An 18,120-nucleotide genomic window follows, 5' to 3' on the forward strand; every position below is an offset into this window, starting at 1 on the left:
TTTCTTTATTGTCTCGCTCTCATTGATTTAATCAAAACCGACAACCTTTCCTTGCATTAAAAAAAATACATTCATTTGATTTTCAAAGGAGAGAGAATGAGTGAGATAAATGCCAAATGCAATTGTTACATATGCTCCACTTAAACCCTTCTAGAAAGCCAAAACCATTTGGGGTTTCACCTTTTTTTTTTTCCCTCCCCCTTATTTTCTTAGATTTCGGAAGGAGACATTGAGGCATACGTGGTGCCCGCGAGGCGGAACCTGTTAAAGAGCTGACAAAGTGACAAGAAACAGAGAGACACAAGTTTGATTGTTTGAGAGTATTGGTAGTTGAGTTTGTCTACGACAGTTAATCCAAGGTTGTTAAATCCTACTACATGCCCCTCAAATAATCCACTTGGATAGCTCATGAGAAAAAGAAAAAGAAAAACCAAAAAAAAAAAGTCTTACAAAATGGATAATTGAGAAACCTCAATCATTAAAAAGACATCCCTGCATTATAAAAATCGTCAAGCAAAAGCGATTGCAGAGGAATTGGAGTTGTTCAAACGTGGGGGCCATTTTATATGATGTGTTCAGGCAACACATGAGACGAGTTTTCTGTTTCTTAATAACATTTCTAACAGTCCATTTGGAATTAATTAATGGGGGGGTTTAACGTAATGTGATCATTTTAATGATTAAGGCGATGCCTCCATGTTTTTCCCGTTAAACCCACTTTTATGATTAATGTTATCTTATCATTTATATCAAGTTAAAGTTAAATATAAGTGAGGATAAGTAATGAAATATAATATAATTTTTTTATATCTCTTCTCTATGATATATTAATCATTGAGTTAAAATGTAAATTATGCTTATACCATAAATTATAAATTTATTTTTTTTTATCAATTTTTTATTTTTTTATATTACTTATTTTATTAAATTAAAATTGTTTCCTATAAAATTAAATTTAGGATTAAAAACATTTTAAAAATAATATTAATGTGTATATATATATATATATATATATATATATATATATATATATATATTATTTTTATTTATTGAATAATATAATATAAAAAATTTATAAATTTAAATATTTTCCCTCACTGAGAAATTTCATATTTTTTTAAAAAAATAAAAAATATTGAAATGTGATATAATTTTTATTTTTAATATAGAAAAATAATATATTCTATTTACTTTTTTATTTTATAAATTAAACATAAACATAATATTATATATCATTGGATATTTTATATTAAGATGTTATTTCCATTAAATTTAATATTTAAGATATCATAAAAATCATATCTTAGGGTATATATTTATATTTAATAAGATATGATATTTTAGGATATGTAATATTAGGTGATAAGATATTTTTAATTTAATGAGATATGATATTGTAGGATCTTAGGGTATATATTTCTATTTAACGAGATATGATATGATATTTTAGGATTTGTAATATTAGGTAATAAGATATATGATATTATATTTTACGATCTGATAAGAAATTTTTTATTCAAGGGAATATGATATTTTAGGATATATAGTATCAGTAGATTTAGGTGTAGAAGTGAATTATCAAGTTCGACGCATTAAAAGATGGAAGTTAATGGTGCATGGGTTCAGAATCAGCTATCACCACATCATTGAGTGGATCATGGTGTTTTTTTTTTTTCCCTAACTTTTTGGGGCTGATGTTTAATGATTGTAGAGGAAGAAAATCTTAAAGATGGACGTTTCTTAGCAAGGCACATAAATAAATAAATAAAAGAGGACAAGTGTTGCAATAGAAAATAGAACAATCGTGGTGCCAATACCTTGCATATTTGAATTGAATTCTGCAAAATAATTAAAGCATGTTATTTCAATCCCAATATCAAAGAAAGCAATGATCCAGGCCATTCATAGTCTTCCATTGACCAAAACTTTCAACAATGACACAATTATTCTGATTTGCATCTTTCAATTGGTGGTTGTTGAGGAAAAGAAAATGTCATAATTCCAGAGATAACATGGGCACCCTTATGTATATTGAATATACATGGGCCATCCTACCGTGGAAATTTTGGAAATTAGAATTTTATTGATAATTGGCTATAAAATGAAGAAATTTAATCCCTTGGAATCATTGGAAGCAAGATTAGTGAGGGAGAGACAGCCCTCCTCTTACTCTGTGGGCAGTGGAAAAAAAGGAGAAAGCAAAAGGAGGAAAGCTAGCATGGAGGTTGAACACCAGCAAAACAGTGGACTTTTATTAGGCAAAACCATGAATGTAAGAGTTCTTTCATCTCTCATCTGTCTCTCTTGTCACAGACACACTTCTCACTTGGAATCATTGTAGATTACGATGATGTCACTCCTCACGTCAAAATTTGGTCACAGCTCCATGGTTGATGGGCTTGAGCCCAATGGATGCCAATAGCTCCCATTAAGGCCTATAGAGCCAAAATAGGCCCAACCCAATAATGTTGGATGATAGTTCCAGGCTTATATGATCTCTTCCTCATCCATGTTGAAGGATGAGGGAGGAGTGATTGTGATGATGAATTCTCTTCCTCCTTTCTGCAATGCCAAACTCACCCTTATTCCTCTCACTTCTCCCTCATCTATTTTCCTCCGCAAAACCAAATATTCTCTTTCTCTAAATACCGAAACTGGGATTTCCCTAATATCAGTAAAACCCTCACAAAACCTCAACCCCTCCAAATGGCGAATCAATGTCCGAGCCAGTGCTGCAGACGAAATCGACATGGTTCGAAACAAAGATGGCGTCTACACAGTCAAGCGGAAGAAGGTGGTGGTTCTCTGGGATCTTGATAACAAGCCCCCTCGTGGCCCGCCGTATGCGGCGGCGACGGCACTGATAGAATTGGCGCAGCGGTTCGGCGATATTGTCGACATCTCCGCCTACGCCAACCGCCATGCCTTCGTGCACCTACCCCAGTGGGTCCTCGAGGAACGCCACGAACGACGCCGCATGGACTTCCTCGAACGCAAGGGCATAACGACGCCGGCTGAGCCCTATATCTGCGGCGTCTGCGGCCGCAAATGCCGAACCAACTTGGACCTCAAAAAGCACTTCAAGCAGCTCCACGAGCGCGAGCGCCAGAAGAAGCTAAATCGGATGAGGTCGCTCAAGGGTAAGAAACGACAGCGTTATAAGGAGAAGTTCATTTCTGGGAATACTAAGTATGAGGAGGCAGCGAGGTCTTTAATCACTCCAAAGGTTGGGTATGGACTGGCTTCGGAGTTGAGGCGTGCCGGAGTTTTTGTGAAGACGGTGGAGGATAAGCCCCAGGCGGCAGATTGGGCGTTGAAGAGGCAAATGCAGCATTCCATGAGTCGAGGAATTGATTGGTTGGTTTTGGTATCAGATGATTCAGACTTTGCGGATATGTTGAGGAGGGCCAGGGAGTCGAATTTGGGGACAGTGGTTGTTGGGGATTGGCACAGGGCATTGGGGCGCCATGCAGATTTGTGGGTTCCCTGGACTGGGGTTGAAAATAGGGAGGTTACGGAGGAGGATTTGAGGCCTAGGAATAGGAGGAGAAGTGATTTCGAGGATAGGGATGATGGTTTGTTTTCAGTCACCCATTTTAATGGAGATGGCATTGGTGGGGGCATTTTGGATGGTTTAGTGGATGAGCTTGTCGTGAATAGGTCCGAGTGTAATGGTGTCAATATATCAGCTTTTTCTGAAGGGGAAGAAGATTGGATAGGAGAGGAATTAGACAAGAGGGGTCGTGTTCAGTTCCAAGCTGGCCAATCTCTTGATGAGGATGATGATTATATCTTATGGGATAGTGAGGATGAGGAAGCAGAGGAGGAAGATGGGTATTTGTGATATAGCAAATGCACTTGTTAGCCTGGGGAATTGATTTTTGTTTTGTGGGCATTCCCTTCTGTTGTGAAATTGGAATATATGGGTTGGGAAGGATAAGAACTGCTGCAATTAAGGAACAAGAATGTTTATTGACAGCCTAATTCATAGATTCCAACTTCATGCCCAGATGTCATTGATTGCTTTCTGGATATACAGAGTTGGTTGGGTGGTTTAACTGGGAATTCACAAAACGTGCATGAAAAGGTGCTCCATCACGGGCAATATCTTTGGATCTTACAATGAAAGGTTGACAGTGTTGATTATCATATCTGCAAATGGTATGTGTCCGCCGGAAAGTACATGAGTTCTATATCTCCATACCTTTGCATTTAACCTTCAATGCTTTCATCATTTACAAACTCTACATTTGACCATGCAACTTAGTGCAGTGTAGTCATCTATCTAGGGCTTGAAGAGGTGTCTTAGTATTTGCCTCAGGTTTATGGTGTAATATGTCACTTGTATGGTTTATATGTACAAATTGTACTGAAATTTTAATCACTGAAGCATTAGCATAAGAGGGCTGTAGAGATATTTCATGTTCTGATTCAAATTTTTATAAGGATCGCAATCAATAACCTTGAAGGGAATTCACATTTGACCTTCAGGCAAATTTTCAGTCTAGATTGACTTTTTTAGTTTACTTTGATGAATGAATATGTTACTCCAATTTGTAAAATGCTTTTGTGATTGTTTTATTAATTCAATGCTGTTCATTGATGGCTCTGATTTTATGGTTATTCATTTTCTTCATTGCCTAATATTTTGGTGTAGAACAACGCTAAAAACTAGTGTCAAGCATGCATCTGATTGTACCATGAGGAATAGTGGACGTTAATGACATCATTTTTTTATAAGACCAAGAAGAATAGAAGGAAAAAAGGAGGCAGGAAAGTAAAGGACTTTAGGTTCATAAGCTTAGTGGAGAGTTTGTATAAGCTTTTAGCTAAAGTTTTGGGTAATAGGTTGAAGAAAGTGATCCCATAATGCTTTTGTAGAAGTGGAACAAGTCTTGGATACGACTCTTATTTTCAATGAATTTTTTTTTTTTTTATAGGCAAAGGCATAGAAGAAGGATACATCAATAAGAACAGGGCGCCCAACGGCCAACCCAAAGCATACAAGAAGTATATAACAGGCGCCTATAGGCAAAAAAAAAAAAAAAGGAAGGTACAAAAAAACTCACTTGTCCTCATTTAGAGCCCAATCAATCAAAAAAGTTGATTAAAGAATTAGGCTCTTCATCTATACATGACTTAGTTCAAGGCCAAAAATTACGAACAAAAAAATATTTCATCATTTGAATAAAAAACTCCTCATTTTAAAAACAATCTTATTTCTTTCCTTCCAAACCGTCCAAAAGAGACTTAAGGGGGCTGCTCTCCAAACCTTTCTTCGCTTTCTTTGCTTCTTGCTCACAAACGAGCCATACCACCCAAGAAGGATCTCTCTAACCGATGAAGGAAGAACCCACAGCACACCAAAAAGGGTAAACAACAAATCCCACAAAACCTTAGCCTTGGTGCGGTGAATTAGAAGGTGATCAATAGACTCTTTAGCAGCACAACAAAGGAAACATCTATTCGGAAGTGACCAGCCCCTCTTCTTTAGTTGATCCAAAGTTGAAGCTTTACCCCATGAAGCTTCCTAAGCAAAAAAACCAACCTTATTGCCAAAGAGATTATTGATTCAAGTCTGAGGAGTCTTACAAGGAGTGGTTGTTAAGTTAGATTTTGGAAAAGCCTATGACCCACTTATGAAAAAAAAAACAGATTTTTGGAAAAGGCTATGACCCTGTCAACCAGAGTTTTCCTTTGGTAGTGCTGCAGTTTTGGCCAGAAAGGGGTTGACTGGATTTGATTTTGCATATCAATAACAAACTTTTTGTCTTGGTGAAAGGAATGCCTTTTGATTTCATTCACAATTAAAAGGATTGGGACAATGGGATCCCCTATCGCCTTATCTGTTTGTTTAGATGATGGAGGCCCTTAGTCTTTTCTTGAGAATGACAAGGGTGGGAGGTTTCATTTCAGGCTTAAAGGTGGGAAATAGGAGAGGAGAGAGTGGAGATTTCCTACCTTCTATTCATTGATAATGTCCTTTATTTTTAATCTTGTTCAAATAAATTGAACTATATGAGTTGGGTTTTGTTATGGTTTGAGGCTTCTTCAAGTTTGAAAGTTAATTTAGGCTAAAGTGAATTAATTCCAGAGAGGGAGGTCCCTAGCATAAAGGAGCTTGCTTTGATGTTGGGTTGCGGGGTGGGGAAACATCCTGCCACTTTTTTAGATTTGCCTTTGGGAGCTACCTTCGAATCTCCATGTATTTGCTATGTGATAGAGAAGAGGTTTCGCATAAGGTTAGCTCTTTGGAAAAGGCAATATCTCTCATAGAAAGGAAAACTCACTCTTATAGGTACCTTTTGCAGCATGCCTAATTTCTTTCATGTCTCTGATTGTTACTCCTAAAGTGACTTCTTTGAGATTGGAAACATTTTAGCATGATTTCCTATGGAGGGTGGAGCTTTTGAGAAGAAACCCCATCTAATGAAGTGGTTGTCTCTTTGCAAAGATAAAAAGGTTAGGGGGCTAGGTATTTGAGTTTTGGCCGCACTTAAAAAAGGCCTTGGAAAAATGGTGCTTGACATTTGCTTTGGAAAGCGAGTTTCTTTAGAGATATCTTGTTATGGAAAAGTTTTGGCAAGAGTTGGGAAGTTGGTGTTCTCGTGTAGGGAGGGAGAGTATGACATTGGTTTGTGAAGGCAATAAGAAGAAGATAGAGAGCTTTCAAAGCTAGAACAAGATTTGAGGCAAGCAATAGGAGAAGAATCATGTTTTGGCAATATGTTTGGTGCAAAGGTTCTTCCTTAAAGCACTTGTTTCCCTCTCTTTTCTTGTTTGCAACTTTTAAGAGTCTTAGGTGGCTAATGTTCAGGACTCAGGAGTTTGTGTTAAGTAGGTCTTTGGAATCTTGCTTCTGAGGACATCTCCAAGACTAGGAGTTGGATTGTATCAAGGAGTTGGTTAGGAGCTTACAAGCGTGAGGAGGTGCAATGGGGATGAGGCTAGATTGGTTTGAGAGGCTTGCAATAGTAGGAAATTCTGTGAAATCTTTCTATATCTTAGAAATGGATGAAGAAGCATTTTTCCTCCAAAGGAAGCATGTGGCTCTTGAGCTCCTTTGAAAGTGGCATTTTTTTTCCATACGAGACTGCTTGGGAAAGGATCCCAACTTTAGATCAGCTCAAAAGAAGAGTGGTTGTTGCTATTTGTGCAAGAATGCAGAAAGTCAGTTAAATACCTTCTTCATTGTGGGAAAGCAAAGGAGTTCTGACACTTCTTGTTCTCTCTCTTTGGTATCTCTTGTGTCCTCCCTTTGGTGAAAAAATTACTAATTGGTTCGTATAAGAGTTTCACTGGCAAAAAGTGAGGGTTTGGATGATAACCAGGACCCTTTATTGGAGTTCAATGTTTATATCAATCTTTGAAGGACTCCCTTACTTGTGCCCACTTCTGGTGGTCTCACCAATCTCTTCAAGCTGGTCCTTCATTCATCCTTGATAGACTTTATGAGTAGTTGAGCTTTAGGTAGCGGGAATGCTGATGTGGCTTTTGGTTGTTTTTCTTTTCACTTTAAAGTGTGCCTACCTTTTTCTTTTGTCAGGCACTATTAGATGTAATCTTGTTTTTCTGAATATCATTGATTATAGCAAGGTTACAGAATAAGTTCCAAATTGAAGTGGGACTTACTATTGTAGATCCTGGTCTTTCATGTCAAGGACTTGTACCTTTGGCTTTGACAAAAACATTGTGGAATTTATTGTGACTGTTGTTAATTTAGAAAGGCAACATGCCTAAACCACGGAACTGTTTGAAAGCTACAAGGAAAACACTTCTCTGAACTACATATATGAAATTTGATTGTCTGGTGAGAGTTTTGAGAGCATAATTAATAGTTCCTCATGATTATTCTTTTCCCATTTTTTTTTTTCACTTTAGAAGATATGTGATTGATGTGAATTCTCTGGATATCGGATTATTTGGGTTTAGACATTTGGGATGACACCACTCTTCAATTTTGTGCCCTCTTCTTTGAGTGCAAATCTGTTTGGTGGGGGTAAAGTTACTAAGATTCTACCCTGCAATTATCTTTTGATGACTAACATTGAATACTCACCAGAAATTCATATTCTTTAAAGGTGAAATGCGTGTAACACAAATCAAACCTATGCTTTTCTATCTTATGCAATTGTTCCAATCATCCAGCAGCCTAGGTTATATTCACTTGCCCATGCTAATCTATCTCAGAGGGTGGTTTACCTGAGTTTTACTATGCTTGAAATTTTCGACCTTGTCTCTCACCTTAGTGAACTAGTTTGGTTCAACAGCAACCAATTCATTCATTTTCTGAACGAGCTGGGGTTGGTGGTTGGCAGCATGGTCTCTGCCGTCTGGCTTTGCAGAACCATGTTCTTTTTGTCTTCTTAGAATGAACCCTAGACAGCACTTTCTTGTTTTAGGATTTGACAATTTGACAAGCACTCGATGCCAGCCTGATGTATCCCTCCATCCGGGTTGCCCCTGGTAGTGCCCTCAAAGCACAGAGCCCTAGCAATTTAATCTTCTATTAGAATGACCCAATGTTCTAACTAAGAGATAATTAAACATCTAATAATGATGACCTGAATGTTCATTGCAATTCCTGTTTGCCAGTCCGTGATAAGTTTGTAAAGTGAGATGATGTTGGATGTTGGCTAGCCCTTGCCACTCCATATTTTTGTTTTCTTGTTTTTTTTTTTTTTTTTGTCCATAAATAATATAAGAGGGCCTTATTACCAATTTGTCTGATATATCTGTTTGAAAGCTGGAGGGTTTCTTAAGCTTTTGTTTCGATGATATAACCAGGTCACTCCCATATTTGTTGAAGGTGATTCAGAGCGCATTTAACAATGATTTTAGAAAGTGTTTTTGGTATTTCTAATACTTTAACGATAACATTTTTTAAGTATAAAAAATATTAAAAACTCTTTTTAAAATCACTATTAAACGCACTCTCGGTTTGAAAGGAAGTCTATTGTAATTGGAGCATGAATTCATTCTGCAATTTCAACCGAAGAAGCAAAGTAGCAGCACCACTCCACTTTACTACTGTATCTGTATCATTAGGTTTGACGATAGACTTGTCCTCTCTTCAAATCTTATTCAAGATTGAGATTTGGACCCAAATATCATAGTCAGACTTAACATATTTCTGATTAGTGGGAATGGATTCTGGTGGACAATGGAGGGAGATTTTAAAAAAAAAAATGGAGTGGCTGGCATCGATTTTCCTAATTGCTTTTGGGATCAAATTTGATGTGGACATTTTTGTCCAATTAAACGCCTTATGTCTATCCTCAGTTTGAGGATTGATAAATAGACCTAAAATAGAGTAGACATGGACATGAACGGTAGTTGTGAGCCAAATGATTTTGGGGTTGATAATTAAATGAATGTGAAGTATGTCCATGGAAATGATTAATGGTGTAATGAGCGCATATGTGATATGCCCACCAGTCACCACCACATTGGCCCTTCAATACCTGAAAGCTCTCGATTCATGATGTCATTCTCATCTTGGACGAGGGTTTGCCTCACGCCCCTCACCTCTTATTTTTGTTATTAACAATTCCTACCCAAATCTTTTGAAGATAATTCGATCCTAACACCTAATTAAATAAATGTTAATTTAGAATAAATTGCTAGAAGAATCAGGCGGTCACAGTCAAGCAGACAAAACCAAGTATTAGCTCAAAACATATCATTTTTTTTTTAATTTTAGTAATTAGTTATAGTATCTCGGTGTTTAAGAATACTAGTGTAAAAAGGTTTTAAACAGCAGGTTTGTCTTTAGTCGGGAGTGGGTGGCACTTGGTAAGGCCACTTGGTTTAGTGTTTCAAACTCCATTTTATATGATGAATTATATCCTTGAATGTCCACCAATGAATTAAGGAAGCTGAATCCACAAGTAGAGAGAGAGGTCCCGATGGCGTAACAGAGAGGCAAAGTGACAAAGTCTGTTGTTATTAAGTTATTATAGTTGTCCCCGATGCAAATATTATTGGAATATCCAAGTTTGAAATTCGAGAAGTCGGCAGGCCACGCCACGTGCTCCAAATTATGGACGCATTCCTTCTGAACATACAAATAATTGCAGCCGCCTGACCTAACACACTTGCTCTAAGCTGCAATCTTATTTTTATATCAACAGGGACGGCCACCAGCAGAGCAACAGCGATTATCCTCCCTAAACGCCCCTTTTCCATCAACTCAGGACTCACCCCATCCCAACTCCCCATTTGGCCCGACATTCTTTATTTAATTTCTCCCGCATATTCTGGCTATCTAATTGGTTCAATGATTTATTAACTTTTATATTTCTTTCCAAAACCCTCGAGTTCCAGTCAAAAAATTTTATTCCATCACATTTCACCATTTTGATGAATCAAAATTACCCACATGACCTTTCGTTTTTTGCATCTTTTTTTTTATTTTTTACTATTTCACTTGCATTATTTTTTATTTTTCTTTTTCTTTTTTCTATTACTATTATTATTATTATTATTTAGGCTTATTCAACCTCCTATAATTTGGATTAAATACAATTAATCGTCATTAATTTGAAATTTCATTAAATACTTGTCTTATTTTTCTCTTTTATTAATTTCATTCATAACCCTTATTATTTATAAAATTAAAAATTTAATATTCTAATTAAAAATTAAAAATTATTTATTTTCAGATTTTTTTTTTTTTTTATCATAGCAAAAAATGAGTAAGTTGAAAATGTGAGGAATTCCAACATCTATTCAATAGAAATTACAAGTTACATATAAATTATACTCATAAAATGAGTAATATGCTCTCATAATTATAAATTTTACTCCCAAAATCCGGAATTTTGTACCCAATGGCAAATGATGATATTGTTTCTAGCATCATCGGTTTATACATTTGGTTATCATTGATACCTTTAGTCTCAATGGTATGCTCTGTACCATTAGTACCATTGGTCCTTATTATGTTCTTGATTTTATTTTATGTATTTTGATTTCATTAAACTTTGTATCTTGATCTCATTCCTTTATTCCTTAATTTCATTGCTTTATATCATAGTCTTTTTGCTTTATATCATAGTCTTATTAAATTTGTACCTTCATCTTATTGTTTTATATCTTAATCTCACTCATTTTTACATTGGTTCTATATATTTGCACATTGATATGATTGTTTAATGAATGAGCTCTTATAAACTCTAAAATGGTCATATCATCAGAATAATTTCATATCAAAGTACTTTAATAAATGTGAAGCTAAATTACTTCTCTACTAATTGTTATACCTACACTCAAAGCATTTTCGTCAAATGGGTGCAAATCCAATTTTTTAATTGCACTTCTATATATAAAATAAATAAATTATCAATTATAGCTTTTCATGGCATATGTGATTTGATGAAGTAGAATGAATAGTAAGTTCTAAACATTTCACTCCCATTAATTTAAATTATGGTACGCAAAAGTGATTTCACATAAGATAGGTTATATTTATTTTTTAAGCGTGTATTTGATAATGATTATAGAAAATGTTTTCAATTTCTTTAATATTTAAAAGATAAAAAAATTTAAATGTTAGAAATATTATAAATACTTTCTAAAATCACTATCAAACGCACTTTAATTTGGTTTGTATTGATATTCAAAGCATTATGCAAAACACTTCAATTTATTTAGAAGGAAATTCAGTTTCTCAAAGATTTGAATTCCACACCTCAAAAGTTGAATTTCATTCACATTAATGTCATTTTTTTGAAGTGATTTTATTACGTCTTTATCTGGTTTTTTAATAGAGATGCCCAATCCACCTTTACTTCAAAAAAAATAAATGTGCAAGCAGAGTCCTATGACTTCAAAAAACAATTTTATTTGAATAATATATACTATTAACATATCTTTGTAATACAACATGATCTTTTTTCTTTTGTAATTGTGCATTCCATTTATTCCAAATATCTATTTCCAGTTTTCTTGGTAATTTTAACCTATACCTATCTAATTATTTTATCTCATTTACTACTCTTGCTTTTTATACATATTCTAAAATTTTTGTTAATATTTATCTAAATATTGAAATTTGAAAATTTGTAACTATAATTCTCTCAATATCATTTATTACAAGGTATTTTCGAATTAAGTTTACAGAATTAACTATTTTAATTTTTTTTTAAATGTTATTTTTTTTTTCAACTTAATACTGAATACAATTTTCTTTCGGTCCTAAAATAGTTTATTTTTAACTTTTTTTTTTCTTTTATTTATTACTTGTTTTTAAAATATTTTGACTAAATAAAAAGAAGTCAATTTTTTTCTTTTTGATAAAAATAATTTTTAAAACAACTAAAACACAATCTTGACATAACTATCATCTTATTAATATTTGACGCTTAAAGAGAAATAAAATAATTTATTACTTAATAATTTATATTTAGAATTAAGTTAAATTAAATTTTATTTACATTTAAATAAAAAAACAAACAAACAACCACCACCTACCTCTATCACACTCTTATCCGCTTAACTGTTGATAAAAGTGTTACTAATATTTTATACTTCCCATTAGTTTAATAATTGATCTCATAATTGTGCATCCTGTGACCTTTCCCAAGATGTGATCGATTCTTTTCTCATATTTTTATTGAGTAATCTTTCCTTAGCTAAAATCTTTTTTTTTTTTTTCTTCATTTTCTAAATTTATATGCTTATAATTATTAACATTTATATTGGGCATTCCTTTACCATCATGATATATGCTACTTTTTTTTTAGTTTGTTTACTTTCTTCTAGATTTAAACCAGGAGGGTTACATCTTTGCCCTTCAAATCAAACCATCTATTTTCTTTGCTCTTATCATTTCTACATATATTGTATTGAAACCATTATTCATTTCATGTCCCTTTGTGTTAACAAATATTTTAATATGCTTACTATACTCTTCACTTCTCAGTCTTATAATCCCAAATATTTTTCCTTCAAAGCTTCTTCATGCATGTAGGTGTATTGACTCACACAAAGGCTAGGGATACTAGGTGTAAAAAGTAAAAAAAAAAATTGTCATTTACAAAAGAATTGAATCCCTTTTTATTTTTCTAAGGAAAATATTAAATATTTGAATCTTTTGGATGATTGGGTCTTACCCAAGCTTCTAAGGTGTTTTATGTAATGTTTTTAACGACGTATTTTGAATAAGAAATTTAGAAGTTTTGCTTTCAGATTTGAATAATTTAAGAAAAGTCATAGTTTTAAGATGAAAACTCACAATTACTTTGCATATAACATATACAAACATGAAAATTACTTTTAACATGTAATAAAGGTTCAAATAGGATGGTTTATAATTCTACTACATCTCTCATATAATTTTATATACATAGATTGGTTGACCTAGAAATAGTGTTTTATACACTCCCAATTGCTTTGTACATGGTATATACAAGCATGAAAAATATTTTTAGCATGTAATAAAGGTTCAAATAACATGGACTATAAGTCTATTATACCTATCATATAATTTTATAAGTATACGCAAACTTTGTAACATGAAAAATACTTTTGACATGTAATAAAGGTTTAAATACCATGGATCATGAGTCTATTATACCTGTCATATGATACTATAAATATGCGTAGGCTTGGAGCATGAAAAATACTTTTGACATATAATAAAATTTAAATAACATGGATTACGAGTCTATTACACCTGTCATATAATTTTATAAATATACGTGGACTTGCGGACTTAAAAAAAATATCTTATATAAATAATGAATTTGTTTTGTGCATGCAATACAATTTTCTTATAGATAACTGATCCATACATAAAAAATGTTTGTATATGTAAAAGGGTACAAATACGATGAATTAGAGTTTTATTGCACCTATCATGTATCATCATCATTATTATTATTATTATTATTATTATTATTGTTATAATATCGTGCTCTACTGAAATATGTAAAAGAAAATCAAAATAATATATATCCATAATAATTGTCATACAGGTAATATAAGTTAATATAAATATTATTCATATTATTTTAATATTACGCAAATAATCACATTAATATTAAATAATATTATTATTATTGATATTAAAAATATTAATATAATAATAATATTACCAACCATAGTAAAATATATATTAGGAATGGCCATGTTGAAATCAATATTTATATTCACTAATAATAATAATAGCATGTTTGGAATAATTGATAATAGTATTTGTAATAGTAGTAAGAATAATAATAGAAGGAATGGAGAGAGACTGTATAGTACACAATGCATTGAATTGTAATCTAATAGTAGGGTAAGCTTGCCAACTTTTGTTGGACATGTGATGAAAAGGGCAAAGAGAAAAGGAAGAAAAGGAGTAGAGTTGCTGCCCACGCTCGGTTCCTTTGGCGGTAGTGGATAAATTTTCTATCGAAAGCGTTTGAAGTCAATTACCAAATTGCAGTCCCGATTTTGGCATGAATGAACGTCCCCGATGCTTATCCCCAAAAACCGCTGTTCATACCAAAAGTCTTACGTTTAGCCTCCCTCTATCTTTTTTGTAGTGACCATCGAATAAGACAACGTGAGCTCATCTTTTTTTTTCCTTTTTCTTTTTTTCCATTTTTTATAGATATAAATAAGCTCAATAATTTTATCATATTTTAATTAAATTCCTTCTTTTTTTATTTTTTTTGGCCCCCTTTTATTTGTGGCATATTCCCATCATGAACCTAAAGGGAAGTGTGTATTTTATTGATATGCATAAAAAGATATGCAGGGAATAGTTTTTACAATTGCTTAACTGGTATTGCCAAATCTCCCACAGTTATCTTTTTTACTTTTGGGTCCAAACTTTAATTTGTTGTGTATGTTTCATCTTATGTTTTATTTTGTCCTTTATTGTTTAATTTCTTGATACCCATATAATATGATTATGCACCCAAAGCAGCGGAGGGCACCTTGCCAGCCTAGTCGTGGCTGAATTAAAAAAATGAAGTAACCAGGGAAAAAAAAGGGCGAAGGTGATCAGCTTCTGGGAGTGGTTATTGCGTGTACGGAAAGTCACTGAGAGAAACCCATCCATCCACCACCGACCTGCCTCTCTCTCTATCTATCTATATATATAACATAGCTTAAGTCCAACTTGACCCTGACCGCACACTCTAGATTTTGATGAGGCGGTCTTGGGCAAGGGCCAAACTGATGGACTCATCATCTTTGAGGACAAACAAAACAAAACGGGGCTTAGTATTGTGAGGGCTTGGTGTTTGCGTAGTAGAAGCGGAACCATCCACGTCGGCCAACCCCAGCTCGCATCACATGCCCCACAAGCCGCTACGTGGATGAGAAAACTCCAAATACCCTTTCAGACTCACAAACAAAGAGAGAAGGGGGATGAGATAGGGGGCGATGGATTATGTCGGCCAGTGTTGGATTTATCTTTAAGGAAGATCAACGTGGCGGCCTCCCCACTCGACAGAATAGCAGCCAAGTAGGAAACTAATGCGTGCTGCCTCTGCATTTCTATATTCTCTATTTACTACTATAAATATTAATCCACCTTCTCTCCCAAGTGTTTTCTGAGATAGAATCTTTTTCTGGTTTTGGTTTTTAGCTTTGGGGCTGTTTGGGGCACAGAACAAAGGTCGGTTGTGATGATGGAAGGCAAGTGTTGTGCGACCACAGAGAAGCGGAAGCAGAGGCAGCAACAAGAGAAGCCTTACAGAGGTATAAGGATGAGGAAGTGGGGTAAGTGGGTGGCTGAGATTAGAGAACCCAACAAGAGGTCCAGGATATGGCTTGGTTCATACTCCACACCGAAAGCCGCTGCCCGTGCCTATGACACCGCCGTCTTCTGTCTCCGGGGCCGCTCTGCTCGCCTCAACTTCCCGGAGTATATAGCGGAAGAAGATGAGGTTCAGGACTTATCCGCCGCATCCATACGAAAGAAAGCCACCGAAGTCGGAGCTAGGGTTGACGCCATGGAGACCGCCCTCCACGCATCAGAACCCAATTCTAGCAGAGTCTCCGACAAACCCGACTTGAACGAGTACCCTAGCCCAGAAAGTTCAGATGATGATTGACAGCTATCTCAAACCCACAGATCATAAACTTATGATCTTGTGTTCCCCTCTATTACCCATCTCTTTCTTCTGCAACCATGGAAGAAGAGAAAAACAAAGGAATTGTTGCTGGGTAATCCGAAACTGGAACTATAATCCAAAGGATTATGTCAAACGGGCAAAGCTGCTTACTCTTTGGTTTTCATCACTTTGTCAGATGTAACAACCCAACCCAACAAAGGGGTGTTTAACGGCTATAGTTAGTTATTTGATGATGGACTTGGTTTTTTTTTATGTTAATTATTGTTTACTTATGTTTGTTTTGTTGGAATGATTTTTATTAAGTCGGAGACAAGTATGAAGAAGGAAGGAAGGGAGGAGGGAAAGAAAATGAAGGAAGGGGGGAAGGTGGCTGTTGAATTGAATGAAGGGATAAAGAAACAGTAACAGACCACCAGGGAACCCCTCAGTTTGCCAAACAACACTAGATAAGGAGATAAGGAAGAGTTGGTTACCAGAACCGTTACTTAATGACGTGCCTGTGGACAGCAGGAACAAGCACAAGAGACACCGAAAGAGAGAGAGTAGTGAGTGGTCCTCCATCAGGGAGCCTGTCACCGTCATGGGATGGTGGAGGCTTGCGAAAGGTTGTTTTATGGGTGGGTGATGGATGATGATGGGTGGTGGGCGGTGAGTGGGGTTTTTTGTTTTTTTTTTTTTTTGCCTTCTCTTTATTTATTTGTTTTTAATTTTTAATTATTCCTTTTCCTGGGTATAAAATGCATTACGTTGGTTGCTAAATATTGTTGTATTGGGTGTAATATAAGTTGGCCTGCGGTCTGTACAGGGACACAAAATGAAACTTGTCAAGCCTCACTTTTCTTCTCTTGGGATATGCTTCTCTTTCCACCTTTCTTTATTGCCAGAATAAACCTGCGGCTGCCTAACTGTACTCCAATCAAACTCTGCCTCCCTTTCTCTTTCATCTCTTTACATTTTAATGTCCAATCATGTGGATGTATAATCACTTCTTAAGCTACCACCATTTATCAGTTTGATCGCGTCGGGCTGGTGCTGTCGATCAATAATTAACTTGAACTACTTTCTAGACCGAGCGCCCTCACTAAACGCTCTTGATTTTATTGACAAAGCTTGTTATTTTTCTTTTGAGAGATATCATTTGAAGAACAGTCTACATTTATAATATTAAAAATTTCCTCTGTTCTAGTCTATGCCATAATTGTTTCCATTAATACTGCGGTTGGTCCAACAAATCTTACTCTGACTAATTAAACATCATCCGTTGAACAAAGACTATAACTTGGACAAACTTAAATAAAACTGTTTGAAGTATGGCTCATGATCTGTCCAAGTACAGTTTGGTTGAAAAATGTGATCAGCCATAGTCAAATAAAATTAAATAAAGAGAGATGTCCATCATTGAACAAAATAAAGTCTTCTGCACAAAAGAGGTAAAAACGAATAATGGGCTTAGAGCTAGAAGAGGAAAAAGGCTCATACTCTATGAGAACACTCCACCCAGATTTGAGATCAATCAGCAGAATCCTCTATTTTCTAGAGGGCACTGTACCAGGTTGTCAGTCACCACAACCAGGTTGTTGCCCTTGTATAAGACCTGTTTAAAATATATGCCACCATACATATATGGTCCACCACTTCCGCACCCAAAAAGATATATATACATATACATATTTCTTCTGATTATATTAGCCTTCAGGGGATCGGATGCAAACCCTTACGGATAAACTTTGATATAAAATATACACGTCCTCGCAGCACAGATCATTATATTACAGCTTGAATATATTAATGCTACAGCTTGAACATGTCTTGCCCAATACTAGAGAAGCTTCTGTGTAGACTGCTACACCACCAACAGACACCTTGGAACTCATCGCTGCAAGAACCTACTGTTTTTAATAATAACCAAATCTTCTTGCTGGGCCTTGTCCATTTTCCAATATAATCCAACAACTATGAAACATGATTAACATCTAAACAATGTTAATTGGGATTTGACAAACCCAATTGTCTGAACCACTTTCATTCATCTGATTTTCTTATT

General features: G+C 35.0%; 2 protein-coding genes across 2 annotated transcripts; both read left to right on the plus strand.

The window, feature by feature from the left end:
• Window positions 1–2,528: 2,528 nt before the first annotated feature.
• On the plus strand, window positions 2,529–7,828 carry LOC117907724. The gene is made up of 2 exons (XM_034821367.1): window positions 2,529–4,161; window positions 4,941–7,828. Exon 1 carries the CDS (start codon window positions 2,540–2,542, stop codon window positions 3,842–3,844), a length of 1,305 nt encoding a protein of 434 aa, XP_034677258.1. The 5' UTR covers window positions 2,529–2,539; the 3' UTR covers window positions 3,845–4,161; window positions 4,941–7,828.
• A 7,325-nt stretch (window positions 7,829–15,153) lies between these two features.
• Window positions 15,154–16,835, plus strand: LOC117907949 (ethylene-responsive transcription factor ERF011-like). The gene is made up of 2 exons (XM_034821638.1): window positions 15,154–15,463; window positions 15,587–16,835. Exons 1-2 carry the CDS (start codon window positions 15,315–15,317, stop codon window positions 16,053–16,055), a joined length of 618 nt encoding a protein of 205 aa, XP_034677529.1. The 5' UTR covers window positions 15,154–15,314; the 3' UTR covers window positions 16,056–16,835.
• Window positions 16,836–18,120: the final 1,285 nt, after the last annotated feature.

Source organism: Vitis riparia, chromosome 18, assembly GCF_004353265.1.
Source record: "Vitis riparia cultivar Riparia Gloire de Montpellier isolate 1030 chromosome 18, EGFV_Vit.rip_1.0, whole genome shotgun sequence".
In the NCBI taxonomy this organism is placed as follows: domain Eukaryota; kingdom Viridiplantae; phylum Streptophyta; class Magnoliopsida; order Vitales; family Vitaceae; genus Vitis; species Vitis riparia.